Below are 19,919 nucleotides of genomic sequence, written 5' to 3' on the forward strand. Positions count from 1 at the left end.
GAGAATTTGTTTCAACTTTTTATTGCAGAATTGCATCAGATGCAGAACATTGGAACATTAGTCTCACTTTGCATTTAGGGTTCTATGTCAAGAAAAAGAAGTTCTTTTCCTGCTCTTTATTTTCCAAATCAGAGTAACTGCCTGTGGCCCTGATGCGGCAGCACAGAGGAGATGTTGCAGAGGAGGACAGCGCTATCGTTATGTCATGGCCAGGCCATGAGTCCTCTTGCTCCTGTTCAGGTGTGCCATATATGCTTGTGGGACACCCATGAAGACAGTCTAGAGGAGTATCCACAGATTTCTAATTACAGAACTGTAGAAAAAGAGAGGCTTACCAAAATAGAAGTTGGCCTATTTTGGAAAATAATAGTTCTCTTTGGTTTATTATTGATAACTGATGCAATGGGGAAAATGGGAGCTACCTAATTTTTTTTTTAAATTTTTAATCAATTAATTATAGCACTTTTACCTAAATTAAAAACGCTCTTTTCTCTTTTGCTGAACAGAGACTTGCTATATAATGGCTCAACCAAACAATCTTATCTGTTGGTTTAAGGCTATCCCTGGACCCATATCAAAGTTGCTGCTTGAAAGTATTGTTTTCAATCAAGGATTCCCCCATCCATCTTTATTTTTAACTCACTACTAACCTTTCATTTACTCTTGTTTCCTGGAATCCCTATATAAAATGTGCAATCAGCTGTTGTCATTGCTTCAGATTTATCTAAAACAAGGAAAATACTGAAATTTGGAGTAGAAAGGCCACGGCGGGTAGGTTATTAAAAGTTGTTTATTGCCTCCTACGGCATTTGTTTAAGCACTCTAAGTTTTTACTCAGCCTTCTTCCCTGGTATGTAATACTTTTTGTAGACCAATCTGCTTTTGTAAACCAGTTTTCACAATGTAGTTGTGTTTTTTGGATTTAAAAAAGGTAAAAGTTCAGTCTTCTCTCTATTCAGTTTATAACCAAATATATCCCCAAATACACTGATTGCTCTTTCTATTGACTGCTTAACATTTTTTAAATAAAGGATAATATCATTTGGGAAAAGAATATGTTCATACTCGTGCCCTAATGCCTATATCCTGTTAATTTTCTCATTTTGCCTAATTAATGCTGTGCATAGTTCTGACACACTAGGGTAGGGATTAATTAATTATCCCTATTAATTATTATTATTATTTATTAATTACTAATTAATGCTGTGCATAGTGCTGACACACTAGGGTAGGGATGTGCTGGAAATGTGATTTGGCTTCCAAATCGCTACACAATCCCATTGAAACCAAGGGCTTCCACAGCCCCTTTAACATGGAGGAGAGCAGGTCCATCCCTGCTCCTCTTCTGCTCACCAGCGATGCTCCCCCTCAGCCATCAGGACATGCCAGCAGTGCTCTCCCATAGCTGCCCCCTCATGGCGCCAGCATGCAAATAGCCTCCACACATTCATGGCAACGATTTGTGTAGGCAGCAACCAGGTAAGTGGGGTTTGGCAAAAATTCTCCCCACTTCAGAAATGCTTGCTTTGTTGCACAGTGCAATCTTATGATGTCAGCCAGTGTCAAAATATATTTGTTCACTGCATTCTGATCCCAAATTGTTGTATCAAACAGTTCTTATACATATTGAACTATTGTACCTTCTGTTTTTTTCTTTAGCCCCCTGATTTTGAAGGATGCCTTCTTTAGTTCATTTTAAAGTTTTTTCTAAGACTTCAGTCTTCTCCAAAGAAGGATCCAGCCTGTCCTCAACTTTAGCCACTGAAGTCTTACAGACCTTCATAGCAATTTTCAGATGCCTCACTCTGAGTTAGCAGTCAAGGGATAAGGGGACAGGTTCACGTGTGGATTGGTAACTGATTGAAGGAGAGGAAACAGAAGGTAGGGATAAATTGACAGTTTTCACAATGGAGAGAAGTAAGAAGTGGAGACCCTAGGGATCTATACTGGGACTAGTGCTCTTTAATTTGTTCATAAAAGATCTAGAAGTTGGGGTAAGCAGCGAAGTGGCCAAATTTGCAGATGACACTGTTGTTGTTGTTGTTGTTTACACAGTCAGATAGGTGTTATTGACTGGTTTGTTTTATCCAGACATTGAGTCCTTCCCAAGGACCTGGGATGGCTGAATTTTATTGTCAATGTTGTTGCTGTTGTTATAGATATCATCGCAGAATATAGGCTGTTCCCAGTAAAGTTGCTTTTTGTAATTGGCTGATGGTGATTTCTGTGGCCCCTATGGTGTTGAGGTGCTCTTCAAGGTGTTTTGGAATTGCACCTAAGGCAATTGCACCTAATTGCACCTAAGGCGCCAGTTACTAGTGGGATTATTTTGGTCTTCTTCTGCCACAGCCTTTATTATTATTACTACTATTCTTATTGTTGTCGTTGTTGTTGTTACATTTTATATCCCACTCTTCCTCCAAGGAGCCCAGAGCGGTATACTACATACTCAGGTTTCTCCTCACAACAACCCTGTGAAGTAGGTTAGGCTGAGAGAGAAGTGACTGGCCCAGAGTCACCCAGCAAATCTCATGGCTGAATGAGGATTTGAACTCAGGTCTCCCCGGTCCTAGTCCAGCACGAAACAACAATAATATGTATAGACAGCTTTTCAACAAAAGTTTCCAAAGCAATTTACATAGAGAAATAATTAAATAAATAAATAAGAGGGATCTCTGTCCCCAAAGGGCTCACAGACTAAAAAGAAACGTAAGAAAGATACCAGCAGCAGTCACTGGAGGTATGTGCTGGGGATGAGCCAGTTATTCTCCCCCTGCTAAATAAAGAGAATCACTATGTTCAAAATATGCCTCTTTGCCCAGTTAGCGGGGGACAATTAGTAAACTAATTAGGGTAGTAAAATCCAAAACTGATTGTGAGGAGCTCCAAAGGAATCTCTCCAAACTGCTACAAGGCAACAAAATGACAAATGAGGTTCAGTGTAAGCAAGTGTAAAGTGATGCATGCTGAGGCAACCCCCGCCAACTTCATATATTCAATGAAGGGGTCTGAGCTGTCGGTGACTGACCAGGGGAGAGAACTTGGGGTCGTGGTTGACAGCTCGTTGAAAGTGTCAACTCAGTGTGTGGCAGTAGAAAAATAAAATAAAATAAAAGCAAAGCAAATTTTATGAATTCCATGCTAGGGATCATTAGGAAGGGGACTGATAATAAAAAATGATATTTATATAATGCCCTTATAGAAATTTATGGTGCAGCCACATTTGTAGTACTACATACAGTTCTGGTCACTATCTTAAGAAGGACATTATAGATCTGGGAAAGATGCAGAAGAGGGCCTGGAGCACCTTCCTTGTGAGGCAAGGCTACAGCATCTGGGACTTTTTAGTTTGGAAAAGAGGCGACTATGGGGAGACATGATAGAGGTGTATAAAATTATTTATTTATTATGCATGGAGTAGAGAGAGTAGACAGAGATAATCTTTTCTCCTTCTCTCACAACACTAGAACTAGGGCTTGTCTCATGAAACTGAAGGCCAGGAAACCTAGGACCAGCAAAAAGAAGAACTTTTTCACACAGCACATAATTAATCAATGTCACAGGATGTGGTGATGGCCACTAGGCTTTAAAAGGGGCTTGGTCAAATTAATGGAGAACAGGTCTATCAGTGGCTACTAGTTGGCAGCTATAGGCCACTTCTAGCCTCAGAGGCAAGATACCTCTCAATACCAGTTGCAGGGGAGCAACAGCAGGAGAAAGGGCATGCCCTCACCTCTTGCCTGTGGGCTTCTCAGAGGCATCTGGTAGGCCACTGTGTGAAACAGGATGCTGGACTTGGTGGAGCTTAATCTGATCCAGCAGGGCTGTTCTTAAGTTCTGAGGAGTTTCTAATACTGTCTGGGCTATTTTAATTTCCTTAATCTCAGCCAAGCTTTTAAAAAATCATGCCACATTGATTTTTATATATTCTGAATGTCCATTTCAACCTTAGCTTTCTTTTGGTTCAAATCCTCTTTTGTCTCCTCTAATTAAAATTTTATTTTCACACTTTGTGAATTCCTCATGATTTCATAATGATTTTCATGATGAAAGGCTTTGTGCATCCCCTCTATTAGCAGAGCAGCATTTACCATCTATCTCTCTTTCCCTCATCTTGTCAAAGTCATTTCCTGACTTTCCCCTTTATGCTAACAAAACCAGTTATTCCCAAACTTGGGTCCCTAGAAGCTGTTGGACTACAACTCCCATGGCCTTTTGTCATTGTGGCTGGGAATGGTGGGAGTTGTAGGCCGATAGCATCTGGGAGCCCAAGGCTGGGAATCCCTGAACTAAACTATAACTCTTCTGCCCCAACAAAAACCAAAAATCATATACCCTGTTTCCCCGAAAGTAAGACCTACCCCAAAAGTAAGACCTAGCAGTAATTTCTGATGTACCGCTAATTGCCCTAGTGCATTTTTTGGGGCTAAAATTAATATAAGACACTGTCTTATTTTCGGGGAAACACGGTAATTAGCTTAACAGCTACAGTATCTCATTCCTAAAAGACTTTTTACCACACCTCATAATCATCAGACATAGGCCTCCAGCTTCCACTATTATGGAATGAGCTCACCAAAGAGGTGAGTCCCTTTGACTGCGCCCCTCAAGCAGTGCCACACCAATGTCATACCGCCAAGTGTTCTGCTAAGTATTGTACATAGTCTGATGTATAATGGTGTCTGGATCACACCCCCAAGCATGGACACTGGGATTGCCAGTCTGCTCAGGTGAGAAATGAAGAAAAGCTGAATAAGCAAAAGAAGGCAGCCAGATGGTCTAAAAACAATTTCCTCCCCTTGTCTTTATGATCATCCACCTCTTGCACATGCCTGTTATGACTCATTTTTGGAATAACATCTTATAAATGTTTTTAATTGAGACTGCTAAAAATGTAGGTTTGTCAGATAATCCAGTTGTGAAATTTTATTAAATCCAATGATGGAAACCAAAATGATGGGGAAATTGTTTTAAACCCAATGATCAAGAAGCATAGCATGCCCATTGGTAAAGTTCCACCAAAAAAGAGGTCCTCTTCTTTATGACAAGGGGTTAGTAGGGAATAGAGTGAGGAAAGATGCATCAGAAAAGTAAATCCAGCTTGCAAAATTAATAAGCCTTGAAAATACCCTCTTCTTAAAATTCTCACATAATCATTAGTAACGGCATTAGGCTGGTTATTGTATAAATAAATGCTTAGCTTGCTATTCTTCTATTAGTGTTTGTTCCTTAATAATGGCTTTATGCAAGCCAGTGAATGTTTATTTTTCATGTCTAATTAATATTTCTACATTTATGCAATTTTTAAAGTTATGTTTACACAGTGTTTTCTATATATAGTGACCACTTTCTTCAACTAGAACTCCCTGTGCTCTGAAAGATCACACTGTTCAATTATTTCAGTACTACTCAGTCCAATAACACTGGAGCTGGGTGGGTGGTGATTTGGATCACAAAAATGATCTGTGAGGAAAGAGTTAGGTACACACACACACCGTGCACTGTTGCTCCAATCAAATTCGAAGCCTCCCCAGCCTTTAACACAGAGGCGTAACTATAGGGGGGGCAGGGGGGGCACGTGCCCCGGGCGCCATCTTTTCTGGTCACATGGGGGGCGCCGCCATGACCAAATGGTTTTTTAAAATTTTTAAATTTTTGTTAATACAAATGTTTCCTGCTCAGTGCAGCAGCGCTGCAGCAGTCAAGGGAGCGTGTTGGTGCCCCCTTCCCCACGAGCGGTCCCTTCCGCGCTGCCTGCGCCCCCCACCCATTGCTTTGCTGGCGCCTGGCGGCCAGTCAGTGGCCTGGCTTGGCGGCGGCGGCGGGCGCTTGTGAGGAAAAACCTAAGTATAATGTAGTATGTTGGGGGGGCGATGGGGGGGCGCAGTGGGGGGGCGCCATTTCAGTGCTTGCCCCGGGCGCCATTTTCCCTAGTTACGCCTCTGCTTTAACAGCACAGTGTAGTAAACTTTAAAAACAAACAAACAAACAAAATCAGGAGACATTCTGCATTTACAGCATCACATCTAGTTTGGCTCTAATTGTGGGAAGAGTTTAATGTACCTCCTCTTGAATGTTCCCTTCAAGAAGCATCTAATCCTCTTTGTTTTTTGTTTGGTTTGTTCCATTCAGTAAAGCTTAACTACAGCAGTAGAAGAAGAGAACTCACATCACTACAAATGCTTTCTCTTTGCTCCAGTGTTAGGGTTCTCAAGCAAGAAACTGTGGCTTTCACATTTTGGGGAAATTAGACATTATGCCAAAAAGCATTACCATTTCTTGTGCCCTGGTGTCTGTTTTTCTACCCTTCTCCCCCGCCACTAGGAAGTGCATTGGAGTGGAGTCCAATTTGCTTCTGCCAGCAAAGGATAAGTGCTGGAGAATTGACCACGGGCAGAAGATGCCATTTCTCCTAATGTCTTCCTGCTGGGAGACGTGAAAGCTCCCAGTTTCTCTTGTAATGTACAACAAATAATCATATTTCATCCTGACGTTGTTATAACTGTTCGGCAATTTGCGTCTTCTATATTTCCCCCTCACCATCTCACAAAATCCAATGAACATGCATTAGCTTTACTGGGGTGGCTTTGGGCATGTCTGGTTTTCCTGCTATGCTTTATTTCACCCAGGGGGTGAAATTAACCAGTGGGGGAAGAGAATAAATAAACAAATAACAGCTAGGTGAAAGTGTGTTTTGCCTATCTTTAAAACAGACAGTAGCCATGGGGAGATGACTCAGCCGACACTGACAATCCAGACCCATCCCTATCGAGGCTGTGACCCGGTGGAAATGTCCTACCCCAGGGGACAGTTCCAGCCAGCAATCCGCGTGGCCGACTTGTTGCAGCACATCACTCAGATGAAACGGGGACAGGGCTATGGATTTAAAGAGGAGTATGAGGTGAGAGGAACGTTCACTCTCTTGAATACTGCAATAAAGAATGAAATTAAGGCTATTGTCAAATCAAGAGTGGGTACTCTGGAGAAGTGCCTTGATAGCAAGAGGCTTCTTTTGTATGCTAATTGTAATGTTTTCCCCCATTTACTCCTGCATCATTGTCTGAGTCCTCTTTCTGTTATATGCAATGGCTTATCCTCCTGCTACTATGAAAGGCAAGGCTTCTCCCAAGATTTAGTGATGCAGAAACAGAACTCTCCTTCCTACAAGTGTTTCGCAGTAGGCCCATGCTTCAACAGAATGTGTTGAAACTCTGAATGCAGCAGAACATACATGGAAATCTGGATTAGAGTTCATGGGTGATAATAATCACCAAATGGCATGCCCATTAATATAGTGATGCAAGGGAGCAACTTTTGGTGTTTTCATCATTCTCACTGACTGACATTCAAACTAATGCTATGCTTCTGCAATGGAAACAGATGCATGCACACAAGGAAGTAATGAAACTGAGTGGATGCTCAGAGCTGCTCATTCTCCTGTGGTCTTTGTCCATTTGTACAAGCACTGCACTTGTACAATAGGGTAATGGTACATTACAATAGTGCAGTGTACACTTGTATGTTGCACTTGTACAAGGATAGTAGATAGCTTTGCATCATTCCTTACAATACTTATTTGCTTGTTAATTGTTTAAAGTTATATCCTGCTCTGGGTTTAGTTGATTGCAATGAGCAAATTTAACAAGAAAGTTCCAATGTGAGGGAGGGGGGTGACAGTGTTGACAGAAAGGAGTGTCATTTGGCTCCCAGTCAGACTACAGAGAAAGCAATATCCTGATGGAAACACATGATAGACAGGAAGGGAACTCCTAAAGGAGTTATCTGGAGAAAAGCATTCTGCATGGTCCAATCACACAGTACAAGTGGACTCAACCTCATAACGAGACTGTTCACACGAGTAGCCCTACCCAGACTTATGCACCCCTACCAGGTAGGGCTGCTCATGTCAAGCATTGGGTTTAAGGCCAGTCTCAGCACTGCCTCCCCAGGTAGCCCAAGAATATAACCCAACCTTTTTCCTGGGTTAAGGGCACAAGTGCACCCTTTTACCTGGGTGTGGGGTCTTGTGAATGCTCAGGCGACACGCAGCCCAAGAGTACACAGAGCCAGGCGGTGCAGTGTAGGATATCTGGAGGCCAGGATGCATTTTCCAGTTTCCAGAATGCCACATGGCTCACAGCAGCGCCAGTCATGTGGGCACATGCACCACGTGGCTAGGGGTGCTGCTGGATTGTCTAGATGGGAGGGGAGGTGGTCTTCTGCCTCCCCCTGCCACCTGCCCTCCCCAGCCCAGCAGAAGGTCATGTAAACGACCTTAATATATGTAATTGGAAATAATTTTGAAGTGGGGTGTGTCAGTACACCAAGCCTAGAAGGTAAACAGAAGATGGGAATGGCTGGGGATGGTTAGAGGAGAAAAGCACAAACTGGGACAGGGCACTCCAAGACCCAGCATCTTAAACGGGGGCAGTGCATCACACCGTCTCTCATTTAATCCAATCAGCCCCATGTGTACAACATTTCAGCTTTTTGAGTAGTGTGGCAATATTTTAACTATTTTGAAGTACAATTCATTCAACCATTTTAATACTTCAGCCATTTTGAAGTACTCTTTTCATGTGACAGAAGTACAAATATCACATTTTCAGACTTCTCTAGTCTGCCTTAGGGTTTATATATTCCCAATTTAAAGTTTCTTAGTGGTGTGGGACTACTCTAAGGGTTTTGTAGTACATTTTAATTCTTCTGTATTGAGGGCAACACGAAAAGTATTCATTTTTTCCCTAAACTTCTTTTTAATGATCGGGACATTTTGAACTATCTGTGTGTACTAAATTTCAGGTTTCTTAGGCATATAGAAGTACCCTAGCAAATTTGATATCCCTGTGATTTGGTCAGTGAGGCTCAAATTTCAACTTGCTTTTGAATAGAAAATGAGAATAAAAATGCTGTTTGCAAATATTATTGAGCCAGTATATAATCCGATGTAATTTAGAAGGGGGGAAAAATCTTACTAGAAGGTTGCTTCCACAATGTAACTGTCTTTCCCCTGGGGAAGAACAGGAATGTTTGAAATATGATGGGAATTAACCTGGCGATATTGTTGATATCCTGTGTGGTATGGCCTTCCCTCTTTTTGCAGTCATAGGTCAACAGTCTAACTAATGAAGAGCTGGAGCTTCATTTGATGCCCCAGTGCTGTGGATAAGGTTTTTTTTACTAATGTGCAACACTGGCATTCACAGTGGGATGGGTGTGGAATTTTGACAACCTCCCATCCTGCTTCAGTCTTTTTGTGCCAGCCCAAACCAGGGCCTGACTTGGGGCACTGAGAGGGCAGTGTAATGTATTTTATTTATTTATTTATTATTAAAATAAATAATATTTATTAGATTCATTAGATTTATATACCACCCTTCCAAAGGGGCTCAGGGCAGCTACAGAGAAGGCCCGCCTCTGCGTCGCCACCAGACGAACCTGTGGCAACTGGAGACGGACCTCCTCAGATGACCTTAACGTGCGGTGGGGATCATGTAGAAGAAGGTGCTCTCTAAGATAACTCAGACCTAAGCCGTTCAAGGCTTTAAAGGTTATTTATTTATTTATGTATTTATTTATGTATTTATTGTTAGATTTATATACCACCTTTCATTAAAAAAAATCCCAAGGCGGTTTACAAAAATTAAAACACATATAATAAAAATGAGTTAAAAGTATTTAGCTAAAAATATAAAAACAAATCTGATATTAAAATACATAATATACAAACACAGAAAACTATACATAACCAGCACTTTGTATTTTGCCCGGAAATATATCGGCAGCCAGTGCAAGTGTTTCAAAAGAGGAATAATATGGTCTCTCCAGGTTGTCAAATCAGCCAAAGCTGATAGAAAGCACTCCTGGATACGGCCTCCACCTGAGAAACCAGGGTGAGGCCTGGGTCCAGGAGTACTCCCAAGCTGCACACCTGCTCCTTCTGGGGAAGTGTAACCCCATCCAGCACAGGAAGATCTAACTCACCCCTCAGATTCTGAGCCCCCACAATGAGCACCTCCGTCTTGCTTGCATTCAGCTTTAATTTGTTCTTCCCCATCCAGCCCAATACTGCCTGTAGGCAGGCACTTAGAGAATGAGTGCCATTTCCTGAAGATGAGAAGGAGACGTAGATCTGGGTATCATCAGCATACTGATAACACCCAGCACCAAATCTCCTGATGATCTCACCAGCGGTTTCATGTAGATAATAAAAAGCATTGGTGACAGAATGGAGCCCTGGGGGACTCCATATAACAGCTCCCGTTTTGAGGAGCAACTGTCACCAAGCTCCACCATCTAGAATCTACCTGAGAGATAGGAGTGGAACCACTGCAAAGCAGTGCCCCCTATCCCCAACTCCCCAGGCAATCCAGAAGGATACCAGTCGATAGTATCAAACTCCGCTGAGAGATCCAGAAGAACCAGCAGTGTCACACTCCCTCTGTCGATTCCCCAGTAAAGGTAATCCATTAGGCTGACCAACGCTGTCTCATGTACGGGGGGAGGGCGCCAGGTTTTGAGCAAAATGTTATTTAAGGGTGAGAGTATTCACTGCTGCCAAGTGCAGCGAGGTGAAGGGGTGCCCCGCGGGTGGGGCATAGTGGGAATATGCCCTGTTGCCCTGTGGGCCAGTCCGAGCCTGACCAAAACCTTATCACTGAGGGTTGTGCAATCCTCAGGAACATATTATCAGGTGACACAGAGGTCTTAATGGGGGAAGGGGAGGTCATTTGGATAGCATGATGCCAGCTGGGGCCTATGAGGGTCCCAAGTTTAAGCGCCTTATTTTTTAAAGCCATTGCTTAGGTAAAGTGTGCCGTCAAGTCAATTTTGACTCCTGGCGCCCACAAAGCCCTGTGGTTTTCTTTGGTAGAATACAGGAGGGGTTTACCATTGCCTCCTCCCATGCTGTATGAGATGATGCCTTTCAGTATCTTCCTGTATTGCTGCTGCCTGATAACTATGCCTGATAACACTGCCTGAAACCAGTGGGGATTCGAACCGGCAACCTTCTGCTTTTTAGTAAATCATTTCTCTGCTGTGCCACTTAAGGTGACCTGCATGTGTCTCTTAATCTTTAATGTGCTAAATTCTGTTTAGTCCTTACTAAATGGATCCTAATGTATTCTAGGCTGGCATCTGTTTCACATATATATATACTTGGCCTTTTGAGATCTGGTTTGTCCTTTACTCTGTTAACAAGTTTCATAAATTACAATCTATTTAGTGACATAGTATCAAATAATTTTGCTCTTATGAACCTTCTCTATGAGCTGGGTTCATTAATCATTAGCCCCAATTTACTCAGCCTTTCCTTCCATTTCTTATTTTAATTGTATTTGCACAGGCAAAGTAAACCACATTTAAAACCACATTTAAAAAGTAGTTTGGTATATGTAATGAGAAGGTTCAGACTTATGTGTGAGTCACCTTGGGGATGTACAGAACATACGGGGCTGAGTTCCAGAGAAAGCAGACCAGAACCCAAGAAACAGGTCCAGAAAGTCAAGTTCCAGAGTGAGCAAACAGAGATCAGAAGGACCAGAAGCAAGAGTGTACCCAAAATTAGACAGGTGGGGATGAAGAAGATATGGAACAGAAATAGTGTTTGGAAGGGCCAGAAGCAGACATGAGGTCAAAATCAGGCAAGGGTCATCATCTGAGGGTATCAGTCAGGAAAAGAGAGGCAAGGCACACTAGAGCATAGAACAGTGGCACCATCAGACAAAATACTCAAATGGAGAACCTACCTCTGACACCAGGGCTTTATAGGGCCTGGCAGAGGCGTAACTATAGGGGGGGCAGGGGGGGCACATGCCCCGGGCGCCATCTTTTCTGGTCACATGGGTGGCGCCGCCATGACCAATTTTTTTTTAATTTTTTTAATTTTTTTGTTAATACAAATGTTTCCTGCTCAGTGCAGCAGCGCTGCAGCAGTCAAGGGAGCGCATCGGTGCCCCCTTCCCCACGAGCAGTCCCTTCCGTGGCGCCTGCGGCCCCCCCCCATTGCTTTGCTGGCGCCTGGCGGCCAGTCAGTGGCCTGGCTTGGCGGCGGCAGCAGGCGCTTGTGAGGAAAAACCTAAGTATAATGTAGTATGTTGGGGGGGTGCGGGGGCGCCATTTCAGTGCTTGCCCCGGGCGCTGTTTTCCCTAGTTACGCCTCTGGGGCCTGGTACACCAGGATTGGCCCTCAGATGTCAGCTGACTGGATGCTTCTGTAGGCTGAAACTCAGAGTTCAGTCCAACAGACTTGTAACATAATGCTGATGGTATAGGGATGTAAGGTGGTGGCACCTGCATACTGAGACTAAACAAGCTCCCGTTCAAGACACTCCCAGTATCTTACAAAATATTATGGAAGTGCAAGCTAGAGGAGGCCCATATGAGAGCACTCTACATTGTATCTGCATCTTCCTCCATTACTGGACCACAGCAGCTGTTTCTAGACATTTTTATTCCTCCGGGCTGGAGACATGAAGCCAAATTTAAGGTATTTTAAGTGTTCTCTGTAACTTTTTTTTTAATCCTTGTGAGTTTATGCTGACAAAAATATGCATGCATCTCTAGTGTGAATATAGCTTTGCAGAAGCATGTCTGCCTCTACAGGATCTATCTATGAACAGATGTAAAGATACAAATTACCCAGTACGCTTCTACAAAAAGCCTCTGTAGCTAATAAACATGGCCTCCTGCAGACATTATGGCCCTTTATGACATGTGCTGTGCAGCTTTGTAAAATACATATAAGGCGCCTGATGGGGTAGTAATGGGCTGTGAAGTATGGGAAAGTTCTGGCTCTGTAACCTCAGAAACAGTTCCTTAAATGCTTAATTATAAGAAAGATCCAGGTTTTAATTTTCAGTTTCCATTTCTGGCCACAGCAGCTTTGTGACCTATAAAAATGTATCCTACCAGCACTGGCACTTCTAATTGCAAGGTCATATTTTTTGAAAAGGTTGCATTCCTAACAAACACCAAGGAAGCCATTTCATGCTGCATACTAACATCTGCTCCATCTAACACACTCAGTGCCTAACACAGCACAGCTTCCACCCAGTGACCTTTCTCCCTTGTTGGCTGCTTTGAAATCGGCTGTGGCTATTTTATCATAGCCCGAGGAAAAACTGTGTGGATCTTAAATCATGTTGTTATTACTTTCCATCAATAAGCTGGTCCAGTAAATGACATTAGCCCAAGCTCTGTTCAGACATTATATTGTGTGTGCATACAGGTGACTATACATATGTATACATGTTTGGGTGAATACATGCATTCATTTTAAACGTGAACCTAGGTACAGGTTCCATCAAATGTTGGCTGCAATTAGGAAGTGTACTACTGCACATGTTGAACATAATGGGTGAATAACTGTCCATAGATATGGATCTGTGCATATACTCTACATGTGCATTGAACATAATGTGTGAACGGATGGGTCCAATCCTAAGGACACTGGCAGTGGTATCAGTGAGACTGAGGTGTGATCTATACCCCTGATAACTAGGAAAAGAGGTACCTTTTAACGTGGTGATTCTCTTTATTAAGCAGGGGGAGAGTAACTGGCCCTATCCACCCCCAGCACAGTACCTCCAGTGACTGTTGCTGGGGTCTCTCTTATGTTTCTTTTTAGATTGTGAGCCCTTTGGGGACAGGGAGCCATCTTATTCATTTACTGTTTCTCGGTGTAAACTGCCCTGAGCCCTTTGGAAGGGCGGTATAGAAATCGAACTAATAATAATAATAATAATAATAATAATAATAATAATAATTAATATATACATGCAGCAGAATGAGGTGAAATAGTCTGGAGATGGTAGAGCAGATTTTCCAACTGCAAACTGGAGATACCCTTTCTTGAATGTTCCTCAGTGTAAAAAATGCCCTGCCAGAAGAAAATTAGCATTTGCAGATTTCCTAGTTGCATACAGAGAGAGAGAGAGAGAGAGAGAGAGAGAGAGAGAGAGAGAGAGAGAGATGGGGAGTGCACCCCCGTGATTGCATTCAGAAATAATGGCTGATATGATGAGGAAAAATTCTCAAAGTGGTTCCATAGAAATTAAAATGTTCTTTTAATTTCAGCAGGGATACTTTTAAGTAATTCTCAACATCATGTAGACCAGGGTTTCTCAACGTGTGGGTCCCCAGATGTGATTGGACTTCAGCTCCCATAATCCCCAGCTCCCATAATCCCCAGAATTATGGGAGTTGAAGTCCAATTACATCTGGGGACCCACACGTTGAGAATCCCTGATGTAGACCAATAACCTTACCTGATGTCTGAAGTGATAGAGTCCGTTCGGCCACTCAGTCACATCATATCATGGTGTGGGTAGAGATCTAGGCTTGGGACCAAGTTGATGTGCTTGCTTTTCTCGATGTAAATAGCACATATGAGGGAAGTTGATGTGATTCTGGGCCATGGTGAGGGATAGGGGAATTTAACCGTTGCAGAGAAATTACTTGTCCTCTATAAGTAATTGCACAGGAAATATTTATTACTATTAACCTAAATATAGGCTAAGGAAACAATAAACAGGGTAACATTCTCTTATGCAGAGAGAGGGAGAACCTCTCAGTTTTAAATTCAGGACTGTGACTAAACTCCCAGGCTTTTGCTTTAACACATTCAGTGTATTTGACTTCAGATTATCATGGTTTCACCTGTAGGTTTCTTGCCAATTTTTCTTTTTTCATCACTATTTTCATTGCTTGTTTCATTGCTTGTTTCTTTTTTCATCACTGTTGTCATTGCACTTTTTCATAGGCAAGGGTTTTTTGTTAGAAAGTTAATATTTCTGGAATTTAGTCTTATTCCCTTTTCTCTGTTGAGAATAATTCCCTGCTCTTCATTAGGACAATCATTCCTCAAATGCAACGTGCTTCCACATATAAAGCATTGCCTATTATCAGCAACTTTGTAGGCGGGATTTTAAACTGATTCTTCCCTTTCTGTTTGGCTTTTTCAAATTAAATTCCTGCAAATGCTCCTGAACAAAACTTCAAGTCACATTTTCTTTAATTTGTTAAAATCAACAATATTTTAATATTCTTTAGGCAAGGTATTAAGCAAAAGTCCAATTTGCTGCTGCTATTTATCTCCTACGGTTCCAGCTCTTTCAGAATTCGCCAAAATGAGCATATGTGCTCCTGCAAGCATTCTCCCTCTCTGAATCTTTTATTATACAATTGTAGCATAAGAGAACCTTGACTATTCATGGTTCTTTATTGAAAGACATCCTTTAATCTTTCCCACATCTCTCTTGCTGCATTTTTTTCCTTCCATATGATAGATTAACTAGTCACAGAGTATCTCATTCTTGTTTCTCTTCGTTCTCTGATGGTTTTGTTCTTCCAGAACATGTTAGTCCAAGTCTATTCAGCACCATCTTCACTCAGAAGGACTATCTTCTGTAATTTGTTTCATTGAGCAGTCCAACAGTGGTATTCCTCCCCCCAGATGCAAAAGTAGTCATCTTGCCCAGTTTTCTTGCCTACAAGCTCTTTGTAAGAAGCTCTTTGAAGCTTATTGCTTCACAACTGGGCCCATTACTCAGTGTTGCAGATAAATTACTTATTCTCTATAAAAAATTGTACAGGAAGCAACTTTAACTGAGAAACAATAGTTTGGTATTTATTACTTACTCAGCATAGGTTAAGAAAACAATAAACAGGCTAACAGTCTCTTATGCAGAGAGAGGGAGAACCTCTCAGTTTTAAATTCAGGATAGCAAGTAAGGACAAACAAAAACAAACTGTGACTCCACCTCCAAGCCAGTACATAGAGACATCCACATAGAGACACATGCCCCGTACAAAGAACTGAGACAATGTCTGTGGTACAATCCCCATATTAATTCTGGATCCCTGCCATGGTCACGGGCTTGCAACGTTCTCAACTGTGCAGTTGTACCTCACACTTAGTTAAAGATGCTGGCCTGAACGGACGCAGCCAGCGTTGCTCCGGTCTCTCCGCTGCCAGGGGAGGGGGGAAGAAGGAAGAAGGACTGCTCCACCCCCCACCACAGCCATGGAAAGAATTAAAAAAAACAAAAACAAACAGCGGAGGTTGGCGAGGCAGGCTCCCCAAAGGAGGTTGTGGGGGGGGGGCTTGTGGCTGCTGGGTCTGGGCGGTCCAGGCGCCCAAATTATCTTGGTGCACCACTGGTTGTGAAACCGCAGCCTGTGTTACAGAAAAACACAGAAAACTAAGCTACAGAAAAACGAGAAGTAAATAATCTCATGGGATCTTAACTGTTTACACTTTACTGTTTGCAGCTGATCCTCCCCCCACTCCCGCCAAGCTACATATGACACCAGTTCACATACCATTTAAAGTAGAATTCTTGGAGTTCTGCTACCTTATTTCCATTCAAATTACTTGGGCTAAAACCTTGATCTGACTTGTACCAGAAAATAGAACATAGAAACTCTGTTGCACAACTTGTTGATACTGCTGCAGCTTTTTGCTGACATCTCCCAGAATAACACACCTTGATTTAAAATCAAAATACCCCAGTTTCTCAGCTGTGGCTTGAGACCTTATATCCTAAGGAAAGCCATCAGTATTTAGGAGATATTGAGGCATACAGATTCTTGCATTATTTTGAAAGTGTTATCCAATGGGACTTGCATACGGTTGCACGGAATTGGATTGAGCTCTTCTGAAGCTCAGGTTCTTACCAACCTTTATCTCTTAACTCATAAAATAGTATCACTGAATTCAATGCATCATCCATGTTCTTGTCTGTTATGCAAAACTGCTGGCTGGATCAGTGCCTGAAGATGTATTTTTATTTCAAGTTTTTCTCATGCATTCAGAGTTGTCATGAGATCATTGGCAGTGCTACTGAAACAACAAGTACTGCTAAACTGAAAAGGTGTTTTGGACCCTTGTTAAAAGGTGCCACAGTTTTAAACTTTGCTTTCTGTCTGCTGATGAATGCTGTAATTAGAACTTTACAATTAATTTCAAAATTATCCATATCATGTCAACCAAGTTATCATGTGCTAGAATTGGAGGTAGAGATGACAACAGTTACAGAAAGAGTGCAAAGTTGTGATTTGATTGTAACTGATTTTTTTTTTTAAAAAAAATGTTTTTAAATTGTTTTTGTATTGTATTTTTTATTTTCCCAAACCTTCTCTTCCCCCCAGATGCTCAGTGTTGACCTAGTGGGAGCACGGAGAGTGCTCCCGCATGGTCCCTGCTGCTCTGTGCATCACGGAGCAGCACAGATCGCTCTGAGGACAGGCCTTGTCCTGGCCTTTGAGAATCACAGAGTGCACCACGCACCAAGCACAGTGCACTGGGGGATTCCCACAGGGAATGGGTGCTCTAGGCGCCCATCTCTGTGCCAGTGCAAGCAGCAGCTCACGCTGAGACACGATCCCAGGAGCCGGGTTAAGGGTATCTTTGCACCTTTAACCTCTGCTAACAGCTGGGCTGAGATGCTGGGTTTAGTGCTGCAGCACCATCAGGATCTGCCTGGATCCTGGTGGTTCTCACGGGCCGCCAAGCCCTTGCTCAGCTGCTCATTGCTCTTAAAACAACAACAACACATGGTTACCCAATAGATCACTGCCATAAGTGCTTAAAAATGGCAAATGTACAATGAGGGGAAAGATCAGAAACAAGATATCGATGTAGATCTGAAGCAAGATGTAGTGAGACACTGCATCATTTTATTACCTCATTTCTGTATAGTCGTAGAAATCCCAGATTACATTTTATCTGTCGGTGCAAGGTTTGCATATACAAGCCATATGATAACAGAGAACTCCATGTACCTAAGATTTGGTTATTGAGCTAGCCCTACATTTTAGAGGATAGTTTTTAGTGGTCACCTGCTCTCTCCAGTATTTTCTGTGTGCACAAGGAATGCTTGCCTTCAAAAGCAAAATGGCATTGTTTGGATGGGAAGCTTAGTGGTCAAAGCAATAAATATCTGATAATAGCACTTTTACCTTCCTAAGTACATGTATAATGCAACAGTGAATTTTTTCCACATCAATAGCACATGATGAGATCCCAAATGGCTGCTGCCACTCTCAGCAATTTATTGTAACTAGACACTAATGTGCAAATAATGCATCTTTTCTCCTCTATCTTTGATGATGAAAATGAGCTACCTTCATCTACTTTCTCCAGCCTCTCCCACCCAGGAGATTAGTTGCTATTAGGTAGCGCTTTCTTTGTACAAGGAAATTGATGTGTGATCAAAGATCCTGCCATTTCCTGAATCATTACTTCATACCTGTGATGATTTGAGCTAGAGCTCCTTATTACCCATTGTTGTCAAGAACACCCTTGGTAATGTGTCCTGACATAATTTCCCTTGGAGCCCTTTGTGAGCTGTGGTCTGGCAAGGGCTCCCATCTTAAACAGCTTGATTGTAATTCCACAAAGGACATTTCATGTTTTCTTCCATGCTGTATGCATAAGCTAGCTAGTGCCTCAAGAAATAAGCAAGTTGATTGTCAGTTGTAGTTTTATGTAAATTAGGAAATGTGGCTTTTTAATGATTTTATACAGGCCATTATTATCTGGGCTTAATACATAATTGTAGTATAAGGATCTGCTCCAGGAATTCCAAACATGAATCTTAAAAGCTGCCATTGAACTTTGTCATTCCAAATAGAGTTGTGTTCATGAGAGCAATGCATATGGATGTTCTTTTTTGTGTGGGCACTATTTTTCAAGTGTTTGGATTCTTTGGAAATGTGTAATAACATTTCCTCAACTAATCCCTATGAGGATTCATTACCCACCTTCATTTCTTCTATTCATTTTGACTGTCTCTGGACAGTGCCAACTGTCAACTGTCATGTGCCAACAACACCATCCACACACACACACCCGTAAGGCAGTGAGGTACTACTCAGTTTATGTTCTAGGAATTTTTTCAAGTGTTTAGACTCTTTATTATTATTTACTCGATTTCTATATCGCCCTTCCAAAAATGGCTCAGAACAGTTTACACAGAGAAATAATAAATAAATAAGATGGATCCCTGTCCCCAAAGGGCTCACAGTCTAAAAAGAAACATAAGATAGACACCAGCAACAGTCACTGGAGGTACTGTGCTGGTGGGTGGATAGGGCCAGTTACTCTCTCCCTGCTCAATAAAGAGAATCACCACATTAACAGGTGCCTCTTTGCCAGGTTAGCTGGGATCTAATATCCTTTCTTCATTATGAATCCCTATGAGGATTCATTACACACCCAAGAGTCTAAACACCTCGAAAATTCCTAAAATATAAACTGTGTACCCAGGGGCTTGTGGAGTAGAGAGTAGTTAGCACATGGGATTCCACTAATTCCCTACTCCTACCTGCAAAGCAGTGGAGTCAAAATGAACAGAAGAAATGAAGATGTGTAAACCAAAGAAACTAAGCACTTCAAAAATTCCTAAAAAATAAACTGAGTATCCCATTGCAGTTGATGGTTGGCACTGTCCAATAACAGTCGAAATGAACAGACGAAATGAAGGCATAAAATGAATCCTCATGTAAAGAAAAGTTGTGGTGTCAAGTCGGTGTTGACTCCTGGCAACCACAAAGCCATGTGGTTTTCTTTGGTAGAATACAGGAGGGGTTTACCATTGCCATCTCCCACGCAATATGACATGATGCCTTTCAGCATCTTCCTATATCACTGCTGCCCGATATAAGTGTTTCCCATAGTCTGGGAAACATACCAGTGGGGATTTGAACCAGCAACCTCTTGCTCCCTAGGCAAGTTACTTTCCCACTGTGCCATTAGGTGGCTAATGAATCCTCATAGGGATTCATTATGAGGAAAAGTTATTAGAACCAAATAATCTAAACACTTCAATATTCAAAAAAAAATATTAAACTGAGTATCCTACTGCCTTGCAGGTGGGTGTGGGTGTAGTTGGCACATGGCAGTTGACAGCTGG

At 42.1% G+C, this 19,919-nt stretch overlaps 1 protein-coding gene across 19 annotated transcripts in view; it reads left to right on the forward strand.

Annotated features, from left to right (window-relative positions):
- PTPRT (protein tyrosine phosphatase receptor type T) overlaps positions 1-19,919 on the forward strand; it is a 938,880-nt gene that overhangs the window by 846,576 nt on the left and 72,385 nt on the right. For all 19 annotated transcript variants that reach the window (XM_053243888.1, XM_053243897.1, XM_053243900.1 and 16 more), the window contains one exon: positions 6,714-6,901. In XM_053243888.1, coding sequence (XP_053099863.1) covers positions 6,714-6,901 — 188 coding nt within the window. The remainder of the gene's footprint in view (positions 1-6,713; positions 6,902-19,919) is intronic.

Source organism: Hemicordylus capensis, chromosome 4 (genome assembly GCF_027244095.1).
Source record: "Hemicordylus capensis ecotype Gifberg chromosome 4, rHemCap1.1.pri, whole genome shotgun sequence".
Lineage (NCBI taxonomy): Eukaryota > Metazoa > Chordata > Lepidosauria > Squamata > Cordylidae > Hemicordylus > Hemicordylus capensis.